This window comes from Hylaeus volcanicus, chromosome 8 (assembly GCF_026283585.1).
Source record: "Hylaeus volcanicus isolate JK05 chromosome 8, UHH_iyHylVolc1.0_haploid, whole genome shotgun sequence".
Taxonomy (NCBI): Eukaryota; Metazoa; Arthropoda; class Insecta; order Hymenoptera; family Colletidae; genus Hylaeus; species Hylaeus volcanicus.
This window is the reverse complement of record NC_071983.1, coordinates 12,683,617-12,697,575: the sequence shown is the minus strand read 5'-3', so window position 1 is coordinate 12,697,575 and position 13,959 is coordinate 12,683,617. Positions and strand designations below refer to the sequence as shown.

At 36.2% G+C, this 13,959-nt stretch overlaps 1 protein-coding gene across 3 annotated transcripts in view; it reads right to left on the bottom strand.

Annotated features, from left to right (window-relative positions):
• The window catches only part of LOC128881593 (ankyrin repeat and fibronectin type-III domain-containing protein 1), a 205,701-nt gene that overhangs the window by 98,730 nt on the left and 93,012 nt on the right, over positions 1 to 13,959 (bottom strand). For all 3 annotated transcript variants that reach the window (XM_054132805.1, XM_054132804.1, XM_054132806.1), the window contains 3 exons: positions 4,857 to 5,005; positions 4,309 to 4,434; positions 2,445 to 2,631 (listed from right to left, as the gene is read on the bottom strand). In XM_054132805.1, coding sequence (XP_053988780.1) covers positions 2,445 to 2,631; positions 4,309 to 4,434; positions 4,857 to 5,005 — 462 coding nt within the window. The remainder of the gene's footprint in view (positions 1 to 2,444; positions 2,632 to 4,308; positions 4,435 to 4,856; positions 5,006 to 13,959) is intronic.

Sequence of the window (13,959 nt, the reverse complement as noted above, 5' to 3'; positions counted from 1 at the left end):
GGAATCTAATGGACTCTTTTGTTCCTCGAATGTCTCTCAAATGAGAGATGTCCGCCAGTCGAATCTAAACCTGAAATAGTGAAAATCTAACACCAGGGAGCCATGTAAGCGGCGCCATCGTGGTAAATACGTGCTCCACCAGGAAACGGCAATATTTTTGGGCTCGCTGTAATATCTGGCAGCGCGGTCGTCGCTCGAACTCCGTCTTAGTTTAGTGAAACCGGGTCGTATCCATTTGCAAATTGAACTTCCACGTCCTACGAATCGTTTCGCGCGAATAAAGCACACACGCTCCCTCCCTCCCTCCCTCCCCGCCACCCCCATCCACGGTCCTATATATAACCAACGCGCAACCTCGATGTTTTCCCGCCGGCTGTCACGCAATAGATCTTTGTTCCCGTTTCAACGCCGCCCGCTGACGCGATGGATGTACGGATTTTAAAATAATGCCTATCGATTCCTGCCTGGCGAACAGTATTTCTTGTTTGTCGACGGATAATGCCAATTTTGAGGGGGATCTCTGACCGCCAGGGGCGATAGCCGACCTGAAATGTTTCAGACAATCATCAATTTGTCTGCTGAACAACCGTTCCTCTTGGTTGATAACCGCGCAGACCGAGCAGACCGTGAAAGATTTTCATGTATTTTTAACCCGTTCACTGCCAATTACGAGACGTCTCGTTGTTCGAATTGATTGCAGTTACTTAAGGGATAAGTTTACATTCTTTTGAGTCACGAATTATTACAAAAAAAAAGATCGTACATTTTCTTTTTGAAACGACAAATTTAATATCACCTTTTCATTATCCAAATAATAACCTGGATTACAAGTCTGTATTAAATTTTGGTGCTCGAGACCAAAGCGCTTCAAAGGGTAGAGCCGGTTATGGGAGTCAAAAGTGCCCTTAGACTGATTTAAGCCAAAAAAGATTGATCTATGCCAAATTTCAAGTCTGTATCTTGACTGGTGGGGGAGTAAACAGGAAAAAATAAAAATCACGCTTTCGAGCACAATTTCTCTCGTCCTATTGCATGGAAAATTTTGAAAAACATCAGAGATATTTCAGTTACCGAGTTACGTGTTCCAGAATTTTTTCCGATTTTTCGCATCAAAATCCAAATTGTAAAAACAATGAACTTTTCTAAAGAAAACTGACGAAATACTGCAAATATGAAGTCAGTCAAATGTGTTACACATATCTACAAAATATTTTGATACTCAATGTATGTTCTGTTACGTATATACATATATTCCATGTACCATGCATGCGTCATTATAACATACTGTATGTACATACGGGTGACAGAAAGTGTATATGCGAATGTAACTGGGTTAATGAACGTTCCCTGTGTACGCACGTGTACGTGGGATGTAGATGATTTGCATAATCTATGTCTGTATATTCTACTATATTCGTAATATGTACATAATATGTGCACGTCTCTGTACAGTAGAAATTAATTTACATACGTGTTACACGTAGACTGTATATGCACACAAGTACAGAATTTAATCCATTTTAATTTGTTGTTTTTATTTCCTGAATGATTCCATCATTTAGATATCTTCGCAATTAAATATATCTTCAAAATATGTTTTTTCAAGTGCTTTTAATGTAACTTTCAAGTCATTTTAATGTACATTAACTAATATACATTTCACGTACAGCGTGGTACATGCAAGACGTATATGTCTACAAAAAAATACATTTTTTGAATTTGAATTTTACTGCGGTGCGATTGTCGGAGACGGTAGAGTTTGAACGAGTCGGTGACACGTGTGATTGAAGATAAATATCGGATTGGGACAAAGGAATTGACAGATTAAACGTCGTTTCGTTGTTTATATAGGTAAGAGCGGTGTAAATATTGTAAAATTAAATAGTGTAAAATAAAGAAACAAATATCTTTGTTTACAGAGCAACGAGAATATATTCATTTGAAAGCAAAGCATAAACCATGTACTTTCGATACATACATTCTCGACGTATGCGCACTTCAAATACAAGAGCGAATATACATATTATATGCACGAACAATATCTACGAATAAGATACACTGCGCAACAAAATTATTCATAACAATTCTGCCATTTTTAAAATGCCTATAGCTTCGTCAATTTTCTCGTATCGAGACAATTTTTTTTATAACTTTATATTATAATTTTGTATTACATTCGCGACACGCAGAAAAAATCCACATAAATGTATAGAATGTTGAATATTATCGATTTAAAACAATTACTTGTTTGTCTAGATATTTATCGCCATGATTCTTTGTTTAAGGCTCCACTGTCCAACTTTCAGCCATACTACGCTTTGCCTATGGTTTAACACCTCTGAATGCGAAATAAACGTAATCCTCGAACGCCCTAAATGGCCATGGGACCAATTCTTAATGTTCTCTTCGAAAAGCGTGTTTGTTACGAGATCCACGTGACTTACCTCTCCCAGGAGAGCCTCCGTGGAATTTCATCGCTCGGAGTGTAGCTCGGCCTCTGGTTCAAGAGCCTCGCCAGCCTGGTCAACGGTTGAGAACCGCCGATGCTGGAAGTGCTCAGTCTGCCGCTTCTTGTCGAGTGTTCCTTCGAGGATTCTCTGCTTGCTGGTCCAGAGTCCGAGACGCGACGTTCTTGGAAAAAAAAGCGTGGAAGAAACAGATGAGGGAAAACGGACACCAAAGTACGAGCCAGAGCTCTCCTTCAATTTCGAAGGTCGTTCCGGGTCAAATCGATCTCTCTCGCAGTCCACGTGTAAGATTTGTTCGATTTGAGATCTACTGCAGAGCTTGTTAAAATAGATGAAATTTCAGATTTGTTAGGTTTCGTTGATATTTATGGAAACTATTTTCAGAAAAGAATTTTTATTTTCGCAACTGTTAAATGTACCGAGTATGATTTCTTTTTTTTGTTTCAATCGTAGAAGACTGTCCCTTTAAATGAATTTTTTGTTTTATTCGTTAAATTATTTTTGCGATACAAGAGTATCAAAATATCGAGGAATACTTCCAAATATCTGTATCGAAATTATTAATGTCTTTGTATTTTGTAAATGACTTTGGAAACAGCAACGCGTATGACTTAAAAAGCCTATTTTTCATGAACCGTGAGATACTTCAATTTGAACAAAATTCCTGACATCGAAGTATTTACAGTTATAATCTAGTAACTATATCGAATCTTTAAGCAAACGACTTTTTCGCTTATAGTATTAGAGAAATACAAATAGAAAGTGGAAGTAGTATAGATCGTTCACGGCCAGACACGGATAAAGTGATCAGACTTCGTTACAAGAGTACGGGAAATGGTTTTCGATTACTCGCATTATTGCAATCGTTATTTCTACTACATTATTACTCTTACTCACTTTTTATCGAGAACTAATACACAAGATAATAGAAATAAATATTTTTCTTATTTTTTGAGCTTTTGTTCGATTTAAAACTGTTTATTTAGATTATAGTAAGCGTACAATGCAGTTTCACAGTGGTTTTTTAAATATTTATTCCGTAATATTACATCGGACAAATTTTAGGTGACACCTTGTGTACAATATGACACAATGCAAATACGAAAATTGCCTGAGCGTACCGTAAAAGCTTAAATTTTGTTATGTTAATCTCCGAGAGCTTAAAAATGGATGATAATCCCAAATATAATGTTTATTAATAGATTAATAAATATATTAGGCGTTAGTAAGACATAACCAAATAAATTTGAAAGAAACAAAACTAAACTAATATTTATTAGTTATAATTTAAATTCAATATAAAAAAAAAATATAAGATACTAGAAAATAAAATATTATTTATAATTTTAACCTAGCACACAAATGAAATTCTATACGAACTTGGAAAGTTTAATAATATTTGGTACTAATTTCGAAAAGTATAATATTAAGTCACCTTGTTCACAAAGGTTTAGGCGATTTTTTCATTAGTCAGTATTGAAGGTAACAACACCGAAACTCCTTTCAACTAAATATGAAGTTAAAAAAAAATTAATTTTTCATCCGTAGCTACTGAAATATAATATTAAATAATATATTCTTGATCCGCCAACATCAAATAATTATCATCCCTCAAAATTACATATTCAGATTATCGCCCACTCGATTGCGTCAACCGCCTAAGGTGAGAAACAATGTTCTAGGTAAACGTCTTTCTCATCTATGGTATAATGCACTGGTCTTCTTCCCTAAAGGGAATATTTAAAGAGGAAGACTCACGTTTACGTAGCGAATGTGGTCTCGAGGATCCAGGACCACGAGTCGATTCGTTGACTTACCGGACAAACCTCCTACGTCTTACCTATCGTGTCATCGGTGAAGGATATCCTCGGTGCGAGCAGCTTGGTACAATGAGGAACTGTACTCCCACGCTTCCCGGAGGCTGCGCTTTCTGCGGCGGATGGATCGGATAGACCCACCGACGCTGCTGCAACCATCCAACGAATAACGTGCAGTTTCAGAAAAAATATCGTACGACGAAGAACATAAAATAACAAATTACACTCGACGCTTGTGAACTGCGAAACCATTAAAATTCATTAAAATTCATTAAAATTCAACATCTGTCTCGTATCGTTCCCTCGATTGTGGTGATTCACGAATTTCGATCACGACGGAAAGTAAATTCGGTTGCTGGTAAAGAGTTTTTCAATAAGAACGTTGAAAATTAAATAAAACAACAATCAGATTCGTAAAGAAATGCCTCATATTCAGTATCCTGAACCAGGCTCTCCTCTTAATAGTGGATAAGAGGTATTATTTAAAGGATATAAAAACTGAAGGATCACTTGGTTTGTAAATACTTTCTTTAGCAGCATAAAGACTCTTTTTATGAACTATTATACTAACCATTGTAACGAGCATCGATTTGTGCTTGAAGGATATTCAAACCAGGTGCAACTATGGCTGGCAGAGTCCTTGAGCGTAAGAGAGGCGCAGGACGTCCGCCAGGACCTCGAGCTGATCTTGCTTCCGGTTTGCATTCCACCGTGGGGTTACTGAAACACATAAACATGAACAATGTGTTATTACGAATCTCCTGAAATACATCACTGGACATTTTCATTCGACCTCGGTCGAATAAATGAATTCATATCTATGAATAACAAAAATAGTATTTCTTTATTTATTCTACATGTTTTAGTGGAATAATTAACAACAAACTGTAACTTGTGAAACGGTACAGTTAAAATTTTTTAATGGTTTCTCCATAAACAAAAATTCTTTTTTTGGTTATTCAAAAATTTAGTATATCAAAATATTTCTTCCAAAAATATTACAAAAATATTTTAATTACCTTGTATATGAAGATAAATTAGTGTTAATACAACCATGTAATAATTTGACTGGGAATTTTATGCATTAGCGAATGCAAACACAAGTAGAATGAATGAGTAATAATCAGACACATAGAACAAGTTATAGTCGAAGTTTTATATCGGTCATATTTTTTTCTTTACTTTATCAAAAATGGAAAACCTTAGGATTCTGTAAATTTTAACTTTGTTACTAGAGATGATGCTATTAAGAACATTAAAGAACTACGAATCTACTGTGTCACAAATTGGTTGGACCCTTAGAACGAACCACTGTCACGTGATCAGTGTTACAGGACCCCGTCTACTAACAGGAACTTCATCTACTCGTCGAGCACTTTGTCTCCCGAGCAGAGCAACGACTTCCTTTTATCTTCCTTCGATAATTACAGCGGTGTGTCGAAAAGTAAAGACTGGCGTCACAACCTGCAGGATTCTTTCATCGTCTCGATTGGATAAAGCATCGTTAACGTTTTGAGTTAGGTCCTCCTACTTCTAAAAAAAAAGGTTACTTACCTATTTTCTTTATAATTTACAGACATGAACAAAGAGCAGGATCGAGGAAATTGTTGGAGTTTGAAGTGAAGTTTCTGTCAATTACGAAAAATGTTTCTCCATACTTTAAACCAGTGTTTAATATTTAAACATTGTTGGCAAGTACGAGCGCGTTGACGTCATAGTCGTATATAGTATAATTTTCCTATTCGCTTAAAGGATACTTTTTACTCTGTATTAACACGTTGATCGCCACGTCACCCATTAATGGGTGACAGTTCTTTTCACTGAAGAGCTCAAAAAATTGATTCCAAAAGTTAAGTGTCAAAGAAAATGAATTTTAATGAAATTCTTGAATTTCGATAACGACACAGAAATAAATACCGCAATAAATGTTTGATTATGTAGTTTCCAGTAGTCTGTAAACAAAATTTAAACACAGTAGAAATTTTCAAGAGTTTTAGTCTGGCAATCAACGTGTTAAAGACTACGCCATAAAACGAGAACTAAGGACCTAATTTCATCCACACGTTGATAGAAACAAACTGTGATTGGATATGATTGCTTCTTTCAGAGAGGATCCTTATCGACTTTATGAAGATCAACTCGTTGCATAAATTTTGAATGAGGCGGCGCTTCTCGTTCGGAAATGAAACTTTACGTCGGCTCACGAGTTCCTCCACATGGGGAAACTAGAAGATTTACGTGAAGTTCGTGACACGTGTAGAATCCTTTCGCATAATTCATCTTGCACACTAAGAAATCAAATGTCGCATGAAATATTCATCTCTGTAGATTGCGAATCCAGGGAAGGCAGTGAGATATAAAAATATGTATAAATCAGAAATGAATAGCGCAAGGTGGGACAGAATTCTTAGTATATCAGAGGCGGGGATGGTGGGGGATTCTTATCGTAAAATAAATCGAAAATGTGGAACGTAATTTTTCCACGCGAGCCTTGTTTTTCGAAGAAAGTGAGTCTTTGAATATTCTTGGGCCACGGTCCGCATCTGAATATGTCTTGGCGACTTTGTCCGACCATTAATCATACTTTCTACTTATATTGTTATTTGTAACCATTCATATAAAGCTGTGTTTACTGTTAAATGTCCACACAATAATAACAATGACCATTACAAACTTAGTTATTAATGATACGCTATACAAGCATAAGCATAATCGTTACAAGTAGAATAAGCGAATAGTGGTCAGACACGTTGGCCAAGTTACATGTAATCGCAAACGAGACTCAAACATGTATTTAAATTTAATTTTGTCGAAAGCGAAGGATAACACCAAAGATTTTATTCTTTACTTTAACTTCCTTTCACACGAAAAATGACATCTTCCCATTTACAATCAGTCCTAAAAGCCCTATTCTCACCGAGTAAGTCTATTAAAGAAATTTGTCTAAATTAAACGAGAGGTTTGATAATTTCAAATCAATTTTTCGATATAAATATGTATATGTGTAAAGGTTATTTACACACATACTTACTTGGAAACATGAAACCAATCAGTTAACTTAAACAAATTCCTCGAATAGACATAGAGAGTACAAATACTCATGGGACTGACTTGTATATCATGAATTCGTTAACCATTATTTCAATAAAAACTGTCTGCTCTTCCATTATTTTTTTTTTTTTAATATTTTATTGACGATTCATATCACAAGCAACCTTCGTACGAATAGCAGCAAACATTACCACAAGTAGAATAACCGAACAATGGTCAGACACGTTGTCACCAAGTTACATTAAATCACACACAAGCCCCGAAAGTTTCTAACCTCGATTCTCTCGAAAACGAAGACTCGCGCCTCGCACCTCTATTGTACATTTTCGATTAATTTTTTCACAAAGAATCACCCACTGTCTGCAACAACTATATTTCTCCGAGATTCGAATAAAGGACGCTTCGCAAAGAAATTGAAAGCGCTGCTTCCGTAGGTCGAGCGGAAAATCCATCTACGAAACGAGGTTCGAACGTGGGACCGTATCGACTGAAATGTCGCTTCCTCGAACACGGGAAATTGACATGAAAGAGTATCGTACGCTATACTTCGGCACGAGAAATCCCACGGAACCAGAAACAATCGCAGTAGAACAGCGCCGTACCTTTGAAAATTAGTGAAGAGGAAGACAAGTATTGCTAGGGGCTCTGTTTGTTGTTTCTGAAGGTGTGGGTGACGAAAGCAGCTGGAAACCTTCACGTGGAAGACGTACGAGTATCCCAGGAGTAGTATCGATCCGAAAAACTTGTTCGAGGATTAAAACTGCACCTGGTACGACGATCGTTCGTCTTACCGAAGGGACAGGATTTCCTTCGGACGGCGGCGATTCAACGTGATAACTCTTGATCGAATTTTCTGCTAGCCGGTGACACTCGCGGCTAACTTGGAATTTTTTAATGGACAGAAAATCCGCCTCGCGAGACTCTGACCTTTGAACTTAGCCAACTTTGCCGGAAAGGTTTTTGGATTGTCCTCGAGGAATGTATTTTCCGACTGCCAGACTGAAACAGATGATCTTGTTTAGCAAACGTAGCCCTGACAATGCATTCACGTTTCGTCATATGGATCAATATGGCCGCCAACCTTTTATTATCAAGGGTCAGATTCGATAAACAGTATTCGAAGTTCGATGGTTAATGGTATTTTTGGTTTACTAATGAAAATTACGTTATTTGTGAAAGTGTGGTAGAAATTACGAGGATAACTTAATCCTCTATGAAACTGGGAAACTTTTACGTCAAGTGTTAATAATTATATTGTATATTATATATTGTATATATACTATAATATAAATATAATATTGTATATATATTGTATATTTATATTGTCGTTTTACCAAATAATTCTAGTTCTTTCACAAGATCACGTATACGTCTTAATTACCTACATAATGTCTCTAATAACCAATAACAATGTTAACCCTTAAATGGACAATGTTGTTTTTAAACAACATACTAAACATCACAGATAAAATTGACCTTCTTTTATTTTTTTGTAATTTTGACAACTAGTTCTTATTTCTGAACGAATTTTGTACTTTTTTTAATGTTGGTACTATCCAATATTTTTATGCATTGAAAATAAGTTAATGTCAAATGTCACTTTGAAGAAAACTTTTCGGCAAACGTGAAACAAAAATCGTCCATTTAAGGGTTAACACGCTCGCTGTGAAAATAATCTTGAAAATTTCCGCTAGGATTAAATATTATTTAGACTATTCTCGTAGTATTTATATTTGTAACTTCATCAACATTCATGAATTTCATTTAATTTCCTTTGAAGCTTAACTTTCAGTATTAATATTTTCAATTCCTCGGTGTGTATGTAAATGTTGAAAAAGTTTCTACTATGTAACAGCATTCATGACATTAATATTGACAAAAATTGTTTGTCCTTATTTGTTAGCTTCTGCACTCTTTTAAATTTCATAAAGAAATTGTTAGAAAATTTTGAAATTCTACGAAGTTATTATATTATATGGAACTTAATGTTATTAAAGTTTGGAAACAAACGAACAAAGTTAAAATTGTATCTTAGGTTGGGCTTACAACGAAATTAGTAAGCTTCGTAAAATTATCTTCACATACGAGACATCGGTACCATTAAAGTTATAAACCGAACAAAGATTTTTGTGTTTTTGATTGCTAGCCTCTGTTCTATTTTACATTGGTAAGAGAGACTTATTAGAACATTATGAAACTTTGTAAAAAGTGGTGAAAAATATATGACTACTAAATATTTTTCGTTAGAAGTTATCACGATTAAAAATAAAAATATTTAAAACGTTCACGAATAATCTTACGACAGATTTGCAGCAACGTTGCCGCGATTCCTTTATGTCGATTTCTATTCAAGACCATCGGAAATGTCAAAGGAACAGCTGCGAAGCTTGAAAAATTCGCCTCGTTTCCTCGTACTTCATGAAACCGTTCTCGTACCAAGGTCGTTTCTTTCTTGGAAGCGTATCAGCCCCGAAATTCGGCCAAATTGAAACAATAAACGTCAGGAAGGAGAGAAGCGGAGCGAAGGAGTGAAAGAACAGTGTACACTAGGAGTCGTGTACGTTTCGTTCCGCATTCATTTCGTGGGGTGGTCTTCCGCATCGACGCGTTTCGATTCAACCCCTATTATTCCGCTTCGGATCTCATCGCTTTAACGTTGTCGTTGAAACTCGGACAACGAGTCCCAGAGACCAAAGCAACCGGCCATTGTTCCTAAGCGAGGGAATTCCTCTTGGACGAGGGAACATCGGCGGGTGTACGAGCTGCCAAAGAACCCTGAAATTGCTGGGGAACGTTCTCCTAATCGCTGCTGTCGTCGAGCAAGCTCGGTATTCCTTTAACGAGGACCCACTGCAACATTTAATCCTCTAACAAGCTTTATTTTACTCGTCGAGAATCTACGAGAATTCACCTGACTCAAAAAAAGTGACTTAACAATACAAACTTAAGGATGAAGATTTCCGACAATGCATGAAGTTAATAAAAATAAGATTAGAGTTGACTTTATTATATTTTAATGTTTCGTTTACAGCGCGATTATAACGCGCGAAACTGCGGGTTTGTAAGTCTCTCTACTTAACCCTTTGACTGCGAAGGGCGTATATACACGACCCTGAGAAATTTGCTCAGAGAAATGTTTGTATTCGTGGAATCAATTTTTAAAAAATATCAGCTTATAGGGGATGATGAGGCCAAACTTTTTTACATTTACAGTTTATTCAGCGGGCGCTTAGTTTCGAAAATGAACATTCAAAAGTTCGAAGTTCGTTGGAAAAATTGAATTACAGGAAAAAGATCTTCAATGTTTCCAATTGTTATCTCTGAAGCTGAACGTCGTACGAATTGTACGTATAAAAAAGTTTCATTTTGTCATTCTCTATAAGGTGATATTTTTTTTAATTCGATTTTTTGGCTGTTGTTTTGTGTTTGCTTTAAGGAAGTAGCAACGCGATCAGACTATTAAGAGATTTCTGGACAAAGGTCTTTTAAGTTTTTAATTTTTATTTTTCACATTAACCGTCCAATGAGTAAACTGTGCATACAACAAAGTTCCGTCTTATCATCCCCCATAAGGTGGTATTTTTGTTAAATTCGATTATTCGACTGTTACACAGAAATCATAAGAATAAAAATCATAGTTAATCGTATGTCGGTGCATTCAATCCGTTCCTTTAAAGTCTCAAACCGTGCGTCAGTACACACATTCTAACAATATCACACGCTGAATCCGAGTTTTTAATCAAATTTTTACGATAACATGAACGTGTCCATGAACATTTTGGACGGTCCGTATTTGAGGCCGAGCACGTAGGCATCACAGTGAGAAACGGATAAACGAATTTCCACGTTGGAAAAATCCGAGAAAAATCGGGAATAGCGTAGAAATTATTATATGGCTAACAGGGAATATTGGAAGGTCGCTTTCGTTTTTCTAACCGAGTTAATAGAAAAAATTGAGTCAAAGCGACATGATTGATCCTAATTAACGTATGGAAGTCGAACGGAAAATCCACGCGATGGTTCGTTGATCAATGTCGTGATTCGATAATTCGTCACTTTAATTTAACTTCACCGAAAGCGCCTCCGGATGCGTTTGAAATGAATTTTTACCAAGTCCCACGAGGTTGAAGGGGACTTACAAAGGCCAACGGGGCGTTTGTTTGCCGCTTCCTCCCATTAAAATGTCGCGAGGGTTGCTCGAATAACGACTACTAATGACGCAATTAGACTACGAAATTCATGTTAATTACATCTGATAACGGGGAAAGACGTGAATTTTCTGCCACACGCTGCGTGGAGAATATCTCTCGAATTAATTAGTCAAAGGAAGGCGGACATTCATCTATTCAAAAACGCATGGTAAAAAACAAATTTGTCCTGATATTTTTAATCGATGTTGGTAATACTAATTGCCTCAGAAAGTAAGATATACAGAGTCTACTCGTTAAGTTATGCCATCATTCTTTATGTATTTCCGGTAGTGCAATTAAAAAATGTTTTAGAAAAAAGTTTATCACTTCTTGATGAGCTACATGTTCGCATATTTTTAAATCCGAGAAAATGCTTTTAACGTAAAAATATAAGGGTCACCTTGGCTTTTTCAAATGGCACAATTCTATCATAAACAGTAGCAAAGGGGCTTTAAGGATTTTGTTTTTTAATAACAAATATATCTCTCGCGTCTAATTGGAATCATATGTAATTTCGTGTAAAATAAAAAGAAAAAGGATATATTCCATAAAATTTGTATTTTAGTAAAAAAAAACGAAATTTTGAGACCATTTTGAAAAACTCTACGTGTTCCATAAGGATCCGTGTTAAAATTACAAAATTTTGCTATCGTTTTTCATAAAACCAGGGTGGTCAATTTAAACTGAAATGAGCTCATACGATTTATATTTAATCAAAGAACAATTAAGTGAAGTTTTTGTTAAAATTCTTCGTTAAATAAATTCACGAAACGACTACCTTAAGAGCTAAACTGAAAGTTTGAAGTTGCTTTGAGATGGTTGAACAAATAGTTAAGTCCACGTAATTTTCACGTACAAAAGTAAAAATAATTCCCCAGTTAAAGTTTCTACAAAACGAAATTTCAAAGCACCGCTACTTTTCTGCGCCGCTACGTCAGTATAGTCGCTTGAGGAATTTTAAATAGGGATTGCAGCATGGAATTACAAGACAACAGAGGCCTCTTCTCTTCCCGTTCTCGTGACAGAGTGCACCGGCAATTGAATCTTTTTTCCCCTGCACAAGAATCCTTCGAGGAATCTTCCTCGTCAAAGCACGGCCGTAGCGCCTCTGAAGTTTCACTTCGTTCATTACTTCCTCGTTAGGGTGGGCTTGATCTAATTCTAGGAATTTCTCGAGCACGGTTCTTCTCGATTCTCCGCGTCGTTTTAGCTATCGAAAGGTCACCATTGTCGAATCAAGAGCAGTGGAATGCCATCGTCGAGCGACGTCGCGACGCCAGAATTGCGGTAGGCTTCCCTCGGATATTATTCGGGGAGAACACCATTACCTTCCGAAAAAATGCTGACGTTTGGGAATTTTTTCCCAATTCCCCGCCAATGAATGTCTAATACACTTGCCTCATACGTGTATTAAAATTGCGTAAGCTTTTCAAAAGTTATCATCAAATTGGTAAAACTTTCGATACATCCTCTGTCCTATAACTAACCGGAATGGCTTTAAAAATAACAAACTAATTAGTAATTGAAAGTTTATTTGCGATAACTGTTTGAATTATTTCTGAAATTCATTTCACGCGAAATTGCATTCGATCAAAATGCACTGCTCCGAAATACGAACGAGAGATTTCTATTTCCGGCGATTCCTGTCAAAGTCACTGGTAGGCTTCCCTCGGATATTATTCGGGGAGAACACCATTACCTTCCGAAAAAATGCTGACGTTTGGGAATTTTTTCCCAATTCCCCGCCATTGAATGTTTAATACAAATGCCTCATACGTGTATTAAAATTGCGTAAGCTTTTCAAAAGTTATCATCAAATTGGTAAAACTTTCGATACATCCTCTGTCCTATAACTAACCGGAATGGCTTTAAAAATAACAAACTAATTAGTAATTGAAAGTTCATTTGCGATAACTGTTTCAATTATTTCTGAAATTCATTTCACGCGAAATTGCATTCGATCAAAATGCACTGCTCCGAAATACGAACGAGAGATTTCTATTTCCGGCGATTCCTGTCAAAGTCACTGGTTAATAATATTCGACAGCTGATCGCATTTAATGGCATAATTGAGAAGTCAAGCGGGATGGCATCTCGTTCGCCGCTATTGCTTAAATTATGTCGCATAAATCGATAGAGCTGAGTCGTGCAATTTCTTAAAATGTAAGACATTCTCGACAGACCTCGACGCTGCGCTGATTAACCATCTTCGACCCAGATTAAACATTTCGAAAGACGAATAAAAGAATTACAACATTAAATTACATTTTAATAGAAACAGCTTACCCGAATAACTGGTAGATTGAATAAACATCGCAAATCTAAGATGTTATATATATAGTTACTATTCTTTGTTTATTGTTCAAGCAAAATTCTACTTGTCTCTTTAAGGCTCAAGACGCATTTATAAATGCTGTCATAAAAGATAATTTT